The sequence below is a fragment of the Archocentrus centrarchus genome, unplaced genomic scaffold (genome assembly GCF_007364275.1).
Source record: "Archocentrus centrarchus isolate MPI-CPG fArcCen1 unplaced genomic scaffold, fArcCen1 scaffold_52_ctg1, whole genome shotgun sequence".
Lineage (NCBI taxonomy): Eukaryota > Metazoa > Chordata > Actinopteri > Cichliformes > Cichlidae > Archocentrus > Archocentrus centrarchus.
In genome coordinates, this window is record NW_022060274.1 from 592,628 (window position 1) to 607,840 (window position 15,213).

Consider the following 15,213-nt stretch of genomic DNA (forward strand, 5'->3'; position numbering starts at 1 on the left):
TTTTCTTAGAAAAAAAGGAGTCTCTTACTTTGAAGCTGAAGTGGATTCAAATTTACAAAGAGGTGTAAAAAACCAAAATGATGCCTCTTTTGCTACAGTGTGAGACGGGAAGGCCAGATGTTCTCTCCCTCTCTCCCTCCTGTGTAAATGCTTATACACCAGGCAGTGATCCAATTCACAGTTTGATGAAGAGTGCAGTTATTAACCTTGACATTGCTTAACATTAATCACATTACAGTATCGCATACATTATCTTCTCTCTGCTATGCGGGCAGTAGACTGTTGATATGTACACTAGAAGAAGCATCTAATTCTAAAGTTCTGGTCTGTGCATGCTCACTGAACACTGACTGTGGAGCTCTGAGGCCCTCAGCCATTTTGGCACGAAATGTTTGTCAACAGGAAATGTAAAAGAACCTATTAATTTCTAATGATCACAAGCACAGAAAGACAAAGCCAGGGGCCAAACATTGATTATACACCCATCAGAAATGAAAATGCTGACAGTGTATCAGAGGCAAACTGTGAAGGAGGAAACCAGAATGACAAAACGTCTTCAGTGTCCTAAAATGTTCATCAGCCCATGAAAATAAAATATTAAATTCATTCCATCTTAGTTTAATCAACAAAGCGAATTAAATAATCTTTTTATTGCTGCTCGCAGCAATTATTCATAAGACAATAAAAACAAATAAAGTATGAAGACAAGTGGAGAAGATCTTAATTTGCTGAAAGACATGTTGGAGCAGGGCCCTTGAAGATGTGGCCCTGGGCAAGTCCACTGAGCTCCTATGCAGGGTATGGCGGTTATGAGATTCAGTGCCTTTAACCCTTTTAACAACCTAACAGGCTGTGTCGTCTTTTAGAAGCAGACTGTTGTGTCCAACTTCTGAGCGAATCCTGTACTTTTCCAGACACGTCCTGTAGCTCAAAGTGTTAAGGATGTTTGGTGTTACAGGCAATGATACATAAGCACTTCACTGCTGCAGCAGGAGTTTCTTTCAGGGGGTAACACAAGAGGTCCCATCTGCCAACAACCTAATGTTAGAAACCAGTGACAGTGAAACTTGGTTTGTTACAGCCGTGGGCTGCAGGCTACACCACCACACTTACAGATGTAGAGGTCTTGAGGGTGAAATCAGTAGCCATCAACTGCAGGCAATCCTTGAGGTGGTGATGAGTCAATTTCCCTCTTAACTGTAGGAATCCAATGAGGCCAAGCATAATGGGCATTAGCTCACCACGCTCAGAGCGTGGCGATGGACATGACTGCGTTTTACAATTTGACGGAGTTTCTCTATTGATCAGAGGGAGGGGGAGACAAGCTTAGCTCCCACAATGCATTGGGGTCAGGGCACGTGCGAGGATGCTGTTTGCTTTGCAGAATCTGAAGCAGCCTAATTTGTCAGCAGTTTGCTTAAATGTGTAGGGAACAACATCTGGAGAATCCCTCATTCAGTCCATCCTCTGAGGATAAGAACCTTGAAGACCTGCTTCACCCACACATTTCAGTCTTTGCATGCGTCTGGTCCATTTAGCCCACATTCTTGTCCAATAAGTATTGATTGGACATCCTCTGAATTATTCCCAGAAAATCACACAATACCGCAATCTTTCAGCACCTGTTTACATATCAATTTAACAACCTAAGCCTGAAAGGTACAACAGTTTTTTAAATTAAGTTTGCTTCCATAAAATTTTGCCCTTCGCTCATGTTGTTGTATCTCTTTGACCAAGGCAGCCACTCTCAGAGTCCCAGCTCTGTCCTCCATTAGTCCAACCTCAGGTAACTGGGTATGGAGTAGTTGAACATGAGGAAGTCTAACTTGTAAAGCTGGTAGAGCTGGATCTGCTGTTGAGTGCTGATATTGCTGAAGAACTGAGCCGTCATAGCATCTGTGGTGCGAGTAGACTTGGCATAGCTCGGGAAGCGCAGGGAGTCACCTACACCTACCAGCTGCAACACATAGTTTGCATCCTCCTCCAGCGTCTCGTACTTGCCCACCATGTCATAGTGGATGTGACATGGGTGACAGAGCTGGTACACAGTCTGCCAGTGCTCGTTTAGCGGGCCATCCCGCTGCGTGGCCGGGTCCACCAGATACTCAACAAATTCTTTGAATTTAACATCAGCACCGTTGAGCAGGGCATCCTGTGTGGCATTCTTGCGGTAGCGCCGGACGATGCGGGTGCCAAAGCGCTTGTGGAAGGATGAGTTGTACTTGAGGGTAAACTTGTTGCGATACGCAGAGACCAGCCTCTCGAAGGGCTCACGAACAAAAAGGAACTTGAGGTAGTTCTTGAGGCGGTGATTGATCTCGGCAATGCTGTACTGATTCAGTGTCTTAAGGTTGGAGGGAACATGGGCTTCATTGGAAGGAATTTCCATTGGGTTACTGTATAAGAGAGGCATCAAGACAGTGAAGAACAATAGAAACAACAATAATACGTCTATACCATGTATTCATTGTTATTTTTTTCCCTGTATGTCACAGAATAGAGATTTAGAGACTCCTTCCTGCCTCTCTGTCCATTTTTTAATCAACTAGGTACCAGACTCACCTGTATTTGCCCCGGCCTGTAAGCACCATCATGACACGTTTCCAGTTGGTACAGGCTACCTTGGGGACATAGCAGTAGATAAGCTCGTGGTCTTCATCCACCACAAGGTGTTTGAGGTCTCCAGGTGTCAGGACTCTCCGCTTACGACTGGATGCACTGTAGACCCGACAGGCATCAACTACCTGATCCCTCCTGGCCTGGTGGAGGACAGCGGCTCCTGATAACTCCGGCTGAGCCGGAAAAAAACAGAGGGGGGGCGAAGAAGAGAGATAGGATCACAACTGTGAAATGTGAGGGTAAGTATAGCATAAGATGGGAGTGCTGCTGTTTTACTTTAATTATGAAGTTTGCAGCGAAGAGTTGAAAAGAATCCACGAGTAAACAATGCATGATAAATGATGTGCAATGAAGGTCCCTGGCTAAATTTCAGTCAGGAACACTGTGGTTCCCAGCTGACATATTATGGTTAGCCAAATCAAGCTTTTATGTTACTTACCAAATAAACTGATGAACCTTTAAAACCTTTTTAATTAAAACAAATATATATTCTCAGTCGCTGTTTGATTAGTTTTAACTAACCACAAGATTTGGAGAAGAAAAAAAAAATCCCCAACATAGTTTGGGTTATGATAGAAGAAAAAAAAAAAGTTCTCTTTAAAATTGTTCAGCGTTTTTTAAGCTCTGAATAATTTCAGCTAATAAATCAGCTGATTTTGAAACATTTACAAAGAACATATTTTGTCACCAAAATTTATATTTATCTCATAAAAACTGATTCAAGTGGAGAATGTAGAAAATTTTAGTTTTACTTTGTTGTCATAGTGGAATAAAATATTATTATTGTTATTTGTACTTTAATTTAAAGAAATTTTAATATCATCTTGGCCATAAGCAGGTAGCCACGAATCTTTCAGCTGCAGTAAAGCACTGTAGAAAACTGAACTGAATCAGACAGGCAGATAGATAGTTATTAATCTCAGCTTTATTATCATACTCATCTCTTTATTGACTCTATCTTTTTCCCTTATTTGAGTTGCTCCACAGACTGTGGTAGAGATTAGTCCATGGGTATAGAGGGAAATAATGATATCGGAGAATATTACGGATATTGAGTGTTCAGTGTGAGTAGTTCCAGTTGGCAATCATTTATCTGAGGCGTATTCCATCTTCCCAGTGATGGCTGTGATGAAGCGGACCACGGCAGGAGAGAAAGGATGAGAGGTGACGGGGAGGAATGAGAACACTAAGAGCAGTCTGAAGGCTGCATTTTAGGGTCAGGAATGTTTGCTCATGCCTCTTGATTTTTTTTTCCTCTGGGTCTAAATTCCCCTGTAGGGCAGTGCCCCAGGTTCCTCACAGGATCTAAATTGATTTTACTGTGGCCTGCAGCCTTACCACTCTGTCCCACTCCAAACAGGCATGGCCTTTCAGTAATACACTGTGAAGGGCTGAGAGGGAGGGAGAGGTGCTGACATGAAGTAGTGAAACAACTCGGGGACTACCAGTTGGGCTCTGTACATGAAGGCAACTTGACTAAAGAGGTTTTATACGGGATTCTCTTTGAAGCTCATCTTCAAACGTCTCCAAGTGGGCAATTCATCATACGCACAGCTTGCTACAAGAACATGGGGGGAGATAATATTTTACACCTTTTTATCTTGTAATGACAATACACAGTACTGCAGCATTATCTAGCATGAAAATACCATAACTAACAAGAAATAAAGCAATCAGCCAAACACGTGACAAAATGTGACTAATTTCAGGATGAAATAGTAGTGCAGTAAATAAATTAATTTATGAATTAAAATATATGTGTTAATCTTGCTCTCTGCACCAGAAAATGACTTGTTGCCACACTCCAAAAATGTAAATAACTTGTTGGCAATATGACGTAGATAATACTCACGTGTGAAAGCATTTAGATTTTATCATGTGAGACAGCAGAACAGAGCTTATCACTGCACACAACAATCATTTGTTGGTTCTTTTTTTGCACAAGACATAATATTTTATTCCCACAACATATCTTTTGTAAAAAAAGTAATATCTAGGTACAATAAAATAAAAAAAATCTTTTCCCCACTGTTAATGGGGAGAAAACTTTTATTTTCAAACTTTACTGTCTTTATTAGAATAAATGCAGTTCATGCCTTCCCTTCTTCATGCTCTTAACCCGCTTTAGGGAAGTGGAAGGATGGATATAATGAACGTTTCTGCTCAAGAAGATTCTTTTATACCTCTGCCACTGTTTTGCTCTTCTGCGCGTCCTCCAACCCTCCTTACTCATGTTAACTCCAAACATCAAAGCCCACTAAGGCCCAACAGTGCTAAGCAAACAGCAGCTCTTTGCTGATAAAAATCTCTTTAAAAAAAAAAAAAAGGAAGAAGGCGAAGCATCAACTTATGATTCCCATAAATGTCGCAGCAGGCATGCAGCCTGTTTAAACAGTGCATTTAAAAAGACAAGGGGATCCTGTCATGTCTTGCTTGGCCTCAGTTTTCCTCTTCTTATATAAATTCTTTCTATGGGATTATTTTCTATCACTTATCTCATCTTCAGGCAGCCCTGTGACGTCTCTTGTGTAGTTTTGATGAAGGGAGGAAGAGATGTGGTGGAGGTCACTGACCTCTGGCCATTCCAAGCTGTTCCCATGGGAGAGCAGACTCCATTACTAACCAATACGCTTGCACATTTCTGCCCTGATACTCGGTGGAACTAGTGAAACAGCATCAAATAAGAGCCGGCGCCATAAAGTGTCATAAAACCACAGCTATAAAAGTAGTTAGCAGCTTCACATGATATGGTCAATTTAGTTTGATCTCTTCCGATAAGGGCCTCAAATATTCAGCTCAGCAGTTTCCCCGTGCAGCTCCACTCTATGATGCATTACTTAGTGTTACAGCACGCAGGCACTACATATTGATATAGATGTGATGGTGTGTGACAAATATTATAGTCTCTGTTTCTCTCCAGCAAACATCATCAAAACTTTGAGATAAGTAAAAATGCTGGGGGTGGTGTGGGGGTCCTTAATCTCACTATGAAAGTCATTGTCAGCAGTATATTTGCAAACAGGGAAGACTTTAATTCCTTATCCTCAGATTTTGGGAGGATGAGAAATGCACGCTCTCTTTTTATTGCACATTTGTTGTTAAAATGTGAGAGAAACTGATGAAAGGGCGACATGGAGACCGTGTTTCCATATTTCAAGTCTTCATTTCCTCGCTACGGCTGTGTTATTGTCTCTGAAAGTTGTTATGAGTTTGAAATATGATCTGAGGATCAGCACTGAGCGGACTTGTCGCAGCGTTGGTAATGAATAGCTTCCTCCTAATCTGCTGATGGTAGCAAAGAAAGAGATAAAGAAAGGAAGCCAGGAAGTGATTACAGAAAGATAGAAGAAAAAAGATTGAATCTACATATTCCAAGGAAATTCAGTGTAGTCGGCTACATACTGAGGTAAATCCATGGCTAGAGTATCAATAAAACAAAGCAAGGCTACTGGCTATCATATTTGCCTGTAAAGTACAACATCAACTTACAAGAGCCTTCAGTTAGTAACTGTAGTCCTCCTCCAATCCTTTGAGCATCAGAAAAATGTATAAAAATCTTGATTAATCATCCCCATTCAGTCACTAACAGTCTGGTCCCAGTACAGGGACCAGTCCAAAATGTAAGGGGTTAGGAGCCCATTCATCATGTCATGCATTTTGCATACTGCTATAAAAAACAGTTCTGGTGTCAGTGCAGCTATTATTGCAGGGTCTTTACCTACAATATAAAGCGCCTTGAGGTGACTGTTGTGAATATAAATATAAATAAATTGAAGTGAAGTGACCAGTGGCCGGTATATAGTGACAAATTTAAATAATGGAAACTTTATAGTTAGTAAGTAGAATTAGTTCCTGTTAAAAGCTAGTTCGTCCTCCCCACTGTTATCAAGGAGATCGAAGGGTTTTACAGACATAATGTATTTTAACAAAAGGTTTTGAAGGTTCTGAGTTTAAAACTAAAATAAAGATTAAACCAGCCAAATTTCTGACAGTAAAAGGTGTTTAAGGATCCTTTGCAATCCCCTGAAAGTTAAACTGGGCTAATCAAACACTTATAGTACAGATTAGGTCTTAAAACCTTGGAACGTGCAGCAAAAAATACACTGATGCACTAACAAAATATTCCAGTTGGAGCTTTTATTCATGAATTTTCATGGAGCACAATGACATTAACAAAAATAAATAGTCAAAACTGTCATAAGATGAATGCGGCATGTTATCAGAAAATACTGGAGGAAAATATGCACTCATCAGATGGGACGTTTCAATATGACAATGATCCAGAAAACAAGGCCAAGTCAACCTGTCATTGGCTAGAGAAGAAAAAGTGTAGGTTTTGGAGTGGAGGCTCCTGACCTTAATATCACTGAGTCACTTTGGGGAGATCTCAAACGTGCAGTTCATTCAAAGGAGCCCAAGAATTTACAGGAACTAGAGGCATTTTATCGAGAAGAAAGTGCAGATTCACCATCTGAGAAAACAAAGAGCCGCATCCACAACTACCACAAAAGACCAACAGCTAACACTGATGTTAAAGGAGGCGATACACGGTATTAAGAACTAGGGTATGTAAACTTTTGATCCAGGTCACGTGGGTAGTTTCTGTTGTCATTAGGATTTTAAAAAAGCAAACACAATTGTCTGATAATAGATGGCTTCACCCCACCACTAACAAAAGACCCAAAGCTAACCACGAGTTAAAGAAAAGCTCATTCATATTCCTGGAAAAATGGACAAAAAAATTTTTTAAATCACATATTCTGCCAGGATGTGTAAACTTATGAGCACAACTGTAGGCAGCAGATTTATGGATCTTTATTTGTGATAAATATCAGAGGTAATGATGTTCTCAGAAAAGTATCCAACTAAAATTAAAAATATGTGTATCTGTGTGTTCAGATTGGACTGATTCACACATCATGCATTAAGAGTAGGGGTGTAACGGCACAAAATTCCACAGTTTTGGTTCGGGTCATTTGCAAAAAAGAAAATTTCTGGATCAAATGAAGATTTATGTGACTAAAACAAACAAATTACTTCTTTATTCATTGGAAACAACAACAAAAAACTTTCAATGAAAATAAAAGACACATTTGTCTAGAAAACAAATGAAAATTGAGTATGAAAATAACTGATGATCAATTGATCATCATCATCATTGATCAATTAAAAAAAAAGAAAAATTTAAAAAAATAATAATTGGACTCCTGTCTACATATCACCGGAGGGGTTTGTTATTGTTTCACTAACAAAACACAATGCAACACAACGTTCCTCAGAAAATAAAGCTGACAAAATTATCCTATTCATGAGATTCATGAGAATAAAATGTATCCGTGTCTACATGTTACCCTAGTATCACCTCATGCTTATATATTCCAAATATTTTCAGCAGATGACGTACCTGTGGAGGTACAGAGATGTCTGGGAGAGAGGGCAGTGGACTTTTTTAACCAGACTGTTTAACACAATCTTGGAGAATGAGAGGAATGGAGAAGAAGTGTCCTGGTGAAGAACAAGGGTGTTGAGCAGAGCTGTAGTAACTACAGAGGGATAAAGTTGATGAGCCATACCATGAAGCTATGAGAAAGAGTTGTTAAAGCTAGGCTGAGAAGCGATGTGATGATCAGTGAGCAGCAGAATGGCTTCATGCTGATGACGAGCACTGCAGATGCAATGTTTGCTTTGAGTGTTGAAGTGCAGAGAAGGTCAGAAGGAGTTGCACTGTGTCTTTGTAAATCTATAGAAAGCATATGATAGAGTGCCAAGACACGAACTGTATGAGGGGGACAGAAGTGGCAGAGAAGTATGTGAGGGTGGTGCAGGACCTGCATGAGGACAGTGAGACACTGCATTGGTCATTATTGCTCTTTAAATGTAACTGTAACTGTGCTGTCCTGTTTACTTTGTGTACAGATGCTCTGCTGCAGCTTCTTAGGTATTTATACTCTTCTGTCTCTGGAAGACTGAACACTTGGTATATAGAAAAATGACTGTGTGGGTGAACTGGTTGTGTCCAATGAGAGGGTGAAGTACAGATGCAGAATTTATCCTCAATTTAGCGTGATGGTGTTTAATGTTTTAAGCATGCCTTTTCCATTTTGTCTCCTAAAAACGGATCCATCTGCACTCCTCGTCTTGGGTTTGGTGAATCAGCTTCTCTCTCTGCTCGCCAGCTGTGAAGACAGCTAAACAAAGATCAATAGGATTCATCAAAGCACCTCTCTTTCACACACACTGAGCACTAAAGGCAGTCTCTGTCTCTGCTCACAGGCTGGCATTCATAAAGCAGGCAGGCACAAAGCTGCCAGTGTACCACAACTGTACCAAATACACACCTGATTTTCAACTATGTAGAGCTTTACGGGAATCTGTGTAAATGGTAACAAGGTGAGGCTCTGCTGTTAAACCTGGATAGTTTACGAGGCAGATTTATTCTTTTCCAATAAAGCCAGCAGTACATTTCCAGTATTAATGAGTAGTGCTGTAGCTACTGATGAGAAACTGGGCCAGTCATCATGACACAATGACCGCCTGCACCCATGGTGACACAGAACAGACCTCAGGAAAAGTTTCTCTTTACCTGTAGTTTTCCAGTGGGATGACTGAGAATGCGTGCTTTTACTGAAACTCTCTGCTTCATATTCATTCATTCCTCATATATTCATACCTGGAAAAAGCATGACCACAGATGTCCACAGAGCTGCTGTGAAGGAGGAATAGGTGGAGTAAATGCATTTACTCAAAGCACCTCAGTGGCAAATATAGAAAACTGCAGGAAATAAAAAGCTACAAATTGACTATTTGATTCTGAAGCAAGATATTTTTGATAGTAAATTTGAAAAGTATTGCTTGTGTTTGATTAGAGATCAGCTGATAGATGTTTCATTCTAAGTTGCAACTGTTACATTGTAACTCCATAAACTTTATTTACTTATTTATTTACTAATTTTAGTCCTGCCCTCTCTGTCTTTGCTACACTATAACTATAATATCATATTACTGGATGAGTGAATAAGTATAAAATGTACTTAAATTCAGTTCAATTTATTTAGTGCTAAATCAGAACAAACATTTTAAAAATCCTGAAGGAGAATGTCTGACCATCAGTTTGTGCCCTGGTGGTCAAGCGCACGTGGAGAAGCTAAAGAAGTAATCAGTGCATTAGAAGGCCTTTTACCAACGGTCACCAGAGGCAAGTTAGAACAAGAACAAGAATGCCGTTGACCTCTGCCTTGGTCTCCTACTAGTTGGATACAACCAGAAGGCATCGTGACCAGATAACTAAATCACATAAATTGGGTCCTGGTGATTCTGCCATCATTACTGATGCTATGCCAATGTGCCCGTAACCTCATATTCACTTACTGATACACACTTACTTACCACAAATGCCTAAAGTCAGACTGAACTATGTTTATCTTACACATAGCCAGTGCATCAGGGGTTAAATCCTTCAACCTCACAAAACCAGCTTTTCTAACCTACAACTTAAATCACTGAATCTACTGATTCATGATTTTTGTGCTGACGCTGTTATATAAGGGCAGTGTGGGAAGATCATGAATGGAGACAGTGTTTGTGCCAGGAGCTAAAAGCACTGGGCTTCCCTGCCAGGGGCCAACAAGATCAAACAAACATGCAAACACAAACATGATATGATGCGTTTTGCTGCAGGGTTTAGTTCACTTCTTAACTGAATCTCAGTACCAGTTAAAAACACTACTAATAATGCAAGAATAATCTGGTAACAAAACACCACCCTCGGCAGAACTGAGGCACAAACGTTTCATTAGAGTGTGCGTACATTGTTACACATGACCCTTCCTGGATGCTAAAAGCAGCAGTGAAACCTTGAGACCTCACCGTCCCTAAAGGAGCTGTTAACAGACCATCATAAAAACTTAACTAGCAGAGGTTTTAATGGAGAGTTTTTAGTGTCTTCTCATGATCTGTAGCTTTTCAACCCAGACAGTGTCATAATTCTGGGGGAAGCAGTGAATCCTTCTCATGCGATGTGAGCACAGGATTATGTTGAGGTCAGTGAACTCTGTAGCATGGCCACTGCACTTTAAATCGCCAGGATATTGGACACCTGGGTAAGCCCGGCTGTCCCTGTCCCACGGTAACATTAAACCAGCAACCTGAACCTAGAGGCAGGCCTCCGTCCCAGGGGAAAGTTAGCCCACAAAGACAGAGATAAACTTTTACACTCCTTTATCTCTGATGCCAACCCATTACGTTTAAAAGGTCCTGTGAAAAACATGACAGTGGAGAAAGAAACTATGTTGTTACTCAGCTGTACCATATATAAAGCTCTGTTCAGAGAGCATGTGGAAAAAGGAGAGTCAAAAAATGTGTCTGTTTTGTTTGGATAGAGAGAAACATTTTCTATTACAAACAGGCCATTTGAAATAGAAAAAAAAGAGAGACGTTTGGTAAATGGCATACCAGCCAATCATTTGTGCCCGTTGTTTATGGCCTAAATTTGTTTACAACTGCTAAATTGGCATCTTTATAAATAAGCAGAATCAACTATTAGAAGCAATGTAACATGGCTTTATGACAACTTGAACTAACATGCTGAAGAAAATCTCAAAATCTGATCACGTTAAGGGGAGACTTTTTACCCTGATGCTTTCTAAACAGCTTTCTAAACATTTAATATTAATGGGTTTAGAAGATAATGACTAATAATGCCTTCCACTGATTGTTAAAACATGAGTTATAACCCCAAAAGATGTAATATATTTACTCATATTCATTGCATGAGGCAGCTACTTTAAACTCTGGAGGAGAGGCTTGTGCCTGTCTCTTCTGGCTTTATCATGCTGAACGTATACGCCTGTTATAGACTACCCTGTAATTTCACCAGGGTTAAAAAGCCACTTGGAACAAAGAGTTCAATTATACAGGCAGTGCAGTGACATAAGAGAATTAACCCAGTGGCCATAAATTTATGCACTGATAGATGTTTACTGTTTGTGTATGTATAATGTGTGGGCTGCTGTACATCTCCGGATCCAGAATGTGTTGTGCTTAAATAAATACTTGCAATGTGCAGAAAGCCAGCATGTGTACGTCTGAGTAAATCTCAAAGAGAAAAGTGTGGGGTATAATTATAGCACCAAAGACAAGATAATGACAAAGTGCTCTGACTTTCCCTCAGAGCCATCAAAGTTTCTCTCTCCTCTCATGAGCACTTTACATTTTTTTTCTCTCTACCCCTCAGGGAGAAAAAAATCAGACAAGAAAGAGACAGAAGGAAAAAGTGAGAAATATGATTTGTTTTTTTTTTCCCATTCCACTGGGATAGTTTTTAAGTTGTTGGACTCAAACGCAGCAAAGAAGAATTTGTTTGGGTTTAGAAGGCTTCATTATCAACAAAATTATGCAATATGTTTCAAAGCTAGCAAACATCAGTGTACTGAGAGTTTTTTTTACTGTTACTCAACCCCATCATAAGACTAAAAAGAATAGTTTACCACAAAGATCGACAAACTTTGTTGTGAGTAGAGATACTGTGGTATCAGTCAAGTCTTGATTCAGAAAACTGGATTAGGCATCTGTCATAACAGGTTGATGTATTCAGTTTCAGTCTAGCTGCAGTTAATGTTTTCAGCTAGGGAAAACTTTTCCCCTTCAGCCACGCTCCGAGCTTCGTTTGGTAAGAACATGCACTCACTGGCCACTTTATGCATGGTCAACTGCTTGTCAATGCAAATACGCAATCAGTCAATAAGACGGCAGCAACTCGGTGCATTTGTGAATGTAGATATGATCAAGACGGCCTGCTGAAGTTCAAGCTGAGCATCAAAAAGAGAGGATTTAAGAGACTTTTAATGTGACATCACTGTTGTTACCAGACAGACTGGTCTGAGTATTTCAGAACCTGCTGATCTTTATTAGTTGGCTATGTCCCACAGGCCTTCAAGGTGGCTGTTATTAAACCGCTACTTAAAAAGCCATCACTGACCAGAAACAGCATTAGTGAAGGTTACAAATGATCTTCTTACAGCCTCTGACAGTGGACTCATCTCTGTGCTTGTCCTGTTGGACCTCAGTGCAGCTTTGATACTGTTGACCATAACAGATTAGAGCATACTATAGGTATTAAAGGTACTGCACTGCAGTGGTTTGAATCATATTTATAATAGACTCCAATTTGTTCATGTAAATGGGGAGTCTTCTTCACACACTAAGGTTAATTATGGAGTTCCACAGGGTTCTGTGCTAGGACCAATTCTATTTACATTATACATGCTTCCCTTAGGCAGTATTATTAGAAAGCATTGCATCAATTTTCATTGTTATGCAGATGATACTCAGCTTTATCTATCAATGAAGCCAGATGACACACATCAATTAGTTAAGCTGCAGGAATGTCTTAAAGACATTAAGGCCTGGATGACCTCTAATTTCCTGCTTCTAAATTCAGATCAAACTGAAGTTCTTGTACTCGGCCCCACAAATCTTAGAAACATGGTGTCTAACCAGATACTTCCTCTGGATGGCATTACTTTGGCCTCCAGTAACACTGTGAGAAATCTTGGAGTCATTTTTGACCAGGATATGTCCTTCAATGCACATATTAAACAAATATGTAGGACCGCTTTCCTGCATATGTGCAATATTTCTAAAATTAGAAACATCCTTTCTCAGAGTGATGCTGAAAAGCTAATTCATGCATTTATTACTTCTAGGCTGGACTATTGTAATTCATTATTATCAGGCTGTCCTAAAAGCTCCCTGAAAAGCCTTCAGCTGATCCAAAATGCTGCAGCTAGAGTACTGACAGGGACTAGAAAGAGAGAGCAGATGTCTCCCATATTGGCTTCTCTTCATTGGCTCCCTGTTAAATCTAGAATAGAATTTAAAATCCTTCTCCTCACATACAAGGTCTTGAATGATCAGGCCCCATCTTATCTCAAAGACCTCATAGTACCATATCACCCCAACAGAGCACTTTGCTCTCAGACTGCTGGCTTACTTGTGGTTCCTAGGATACTTAAGAGTAGAATGGGAGGCAGAGCCTTCAGCTTTCAGGCCCCTCTTCTGTGGAACCAGCTCCCAGCTTGGATTCAGGAGACAGACACCCTCTCTATTTTTAAGATTAGGCTTGAAACTTTCCTTTATGATCAAGGTTATAGTTAGGGCTGGATCAGGTGACCCTGAACCCTCCCTTAGTTATGCTGCTATAGGCCTAGTCTGCTGGGGGTCCCCATGATGCACTGAATGTTTCTTTACATTCACCTCTTTTTACTCTGTTTATACTCCACTCTGCATTTAATCATTAATTATTATTAATCTCTGTCTCTCCCCCCTCAGCAGATGACCCCCCCTCCCTGAGCCTGGTTCTGCTGGAGGTTTCTTCCTGTTAAAGTGAGTTTTTCCTTCACACTGTCACCAAGTACTTGCTCACTGATTGTTGTTTTTTCTCTTTATTATTGTAGGGTCTTCACCTTACAATATAAAGCGCCTTGACTGTTTGTTGTGATTTTATTCTATATAAATAAAATTGAATTGAATTCAGCTTGGTATTATTTTGCAGATTTTTAATTTATGGTGTACATCATAATATCTGTCAGTTTAATCACTGTTGCGGTAAAAAAATTATACAAGAATTCATTTCATATATTAGATACTTTAGACAATATGAAAAACATTGTTATATTTTCTTATACCTCCAGTAGGGGTATCTCAGAAAATTTGGGACATTTCCACTGCACTATAAAAATGGTAAGCAGTAATGCAATTGAGGAAAATACCATGTACTGAGAGCACTACACTAAGAAGAGCAGTTATAAACATGAGGAAACCCTGAATAAATAGGCCCTCGGTCTGTGCAAAAAACCCAAAAATATATATATTAAGCTGTACTGACTCACTACTTTAATACACAGCTATAAGAAAGATCATTGTGGTATGGAAGCTGGAATCACAAAACCAATTCAAAATTAGTTTGTAAAAACTATATTAGGTTTTAAATACACATTTCAGTCCCATACCTGTGTGCTAAGGCTTTTCTCATTATATATTTCTATTAATCACAGGCAATTCTACCATCTTAAACTATTGCAATCAAAATGTAACTTTGTTGGGTCTTAATAAGCAACAAATTTATCTTTGTTCTAGATTTTTGCTTTACTTTCATATACCAGAACCTTTGAACATCACTGTGTTCCTTTCTGAGTAAGCGTGGGTATGTTTTTCTGCAAAGACTGGTAACAAAAGTAATGAACCTAATGCCTTCTGGGAAGATATGGGGATGACATGCTACAAAGACCTCTGCTGGAAGTGAGCTTGGTTTGACCTGAGTATATTGTGAGGAACACAATATAATTATTTTATGATTTTAAGTAAACAAACTTGTAATTTCAAGATCATGAAACTTGTGATCTTGATGATACACAAAGTCTTATTTATCCATTTCTCTATGGTCTTATGTACCATAGCTCCTCTTCCATACACAGTTTATCTTCTCAGAGAGCAAAACAGAGCACGCATCTCCTCTAAATCCCTTTGTCTCTCTCCTTTCACCGCCTTTCTTCAGCCCTGTTTATATGCGGCCTCTGGAGATAGACGGAGACAAAA

The 15,213-nt window shown here is 39.7% G+C and overlaps 1 protein-coding gene across 1 annotated transcript in view; it reads right to left on the reverse strand.

Moving 5' to 3' along the window:
* Positions 1 to 1,021: 1,021 nt before the first annotated feature.
* chst11 (carbohydrate (chondroitin 4) sulfotransferase 11) overlaps positions 1,022 to 15,213 on the reverse strand; it is an 89,241-nt gene continuing 75,049 nt past the window's right edge. Inside the window, exons 3-4 of the mRNA XM_030725315.1 lie at positions 2,563 to 2,792; positions 1,022 to 2,396 (exon numbers count right to left, since the gene is read on the reverse strand). Of these exons, the coding sequence (XP_030581175.1) occupies positions 1,772 to 2,396; positions 2,563 to 2,792 (855 nt within the window). The 3' untranslated portion in view covers positions 1,022 to 1,771. The remainder of the gene's footprint in view (positions 2,397 to 2,562; positions 2,793 to 15,213) is intronic.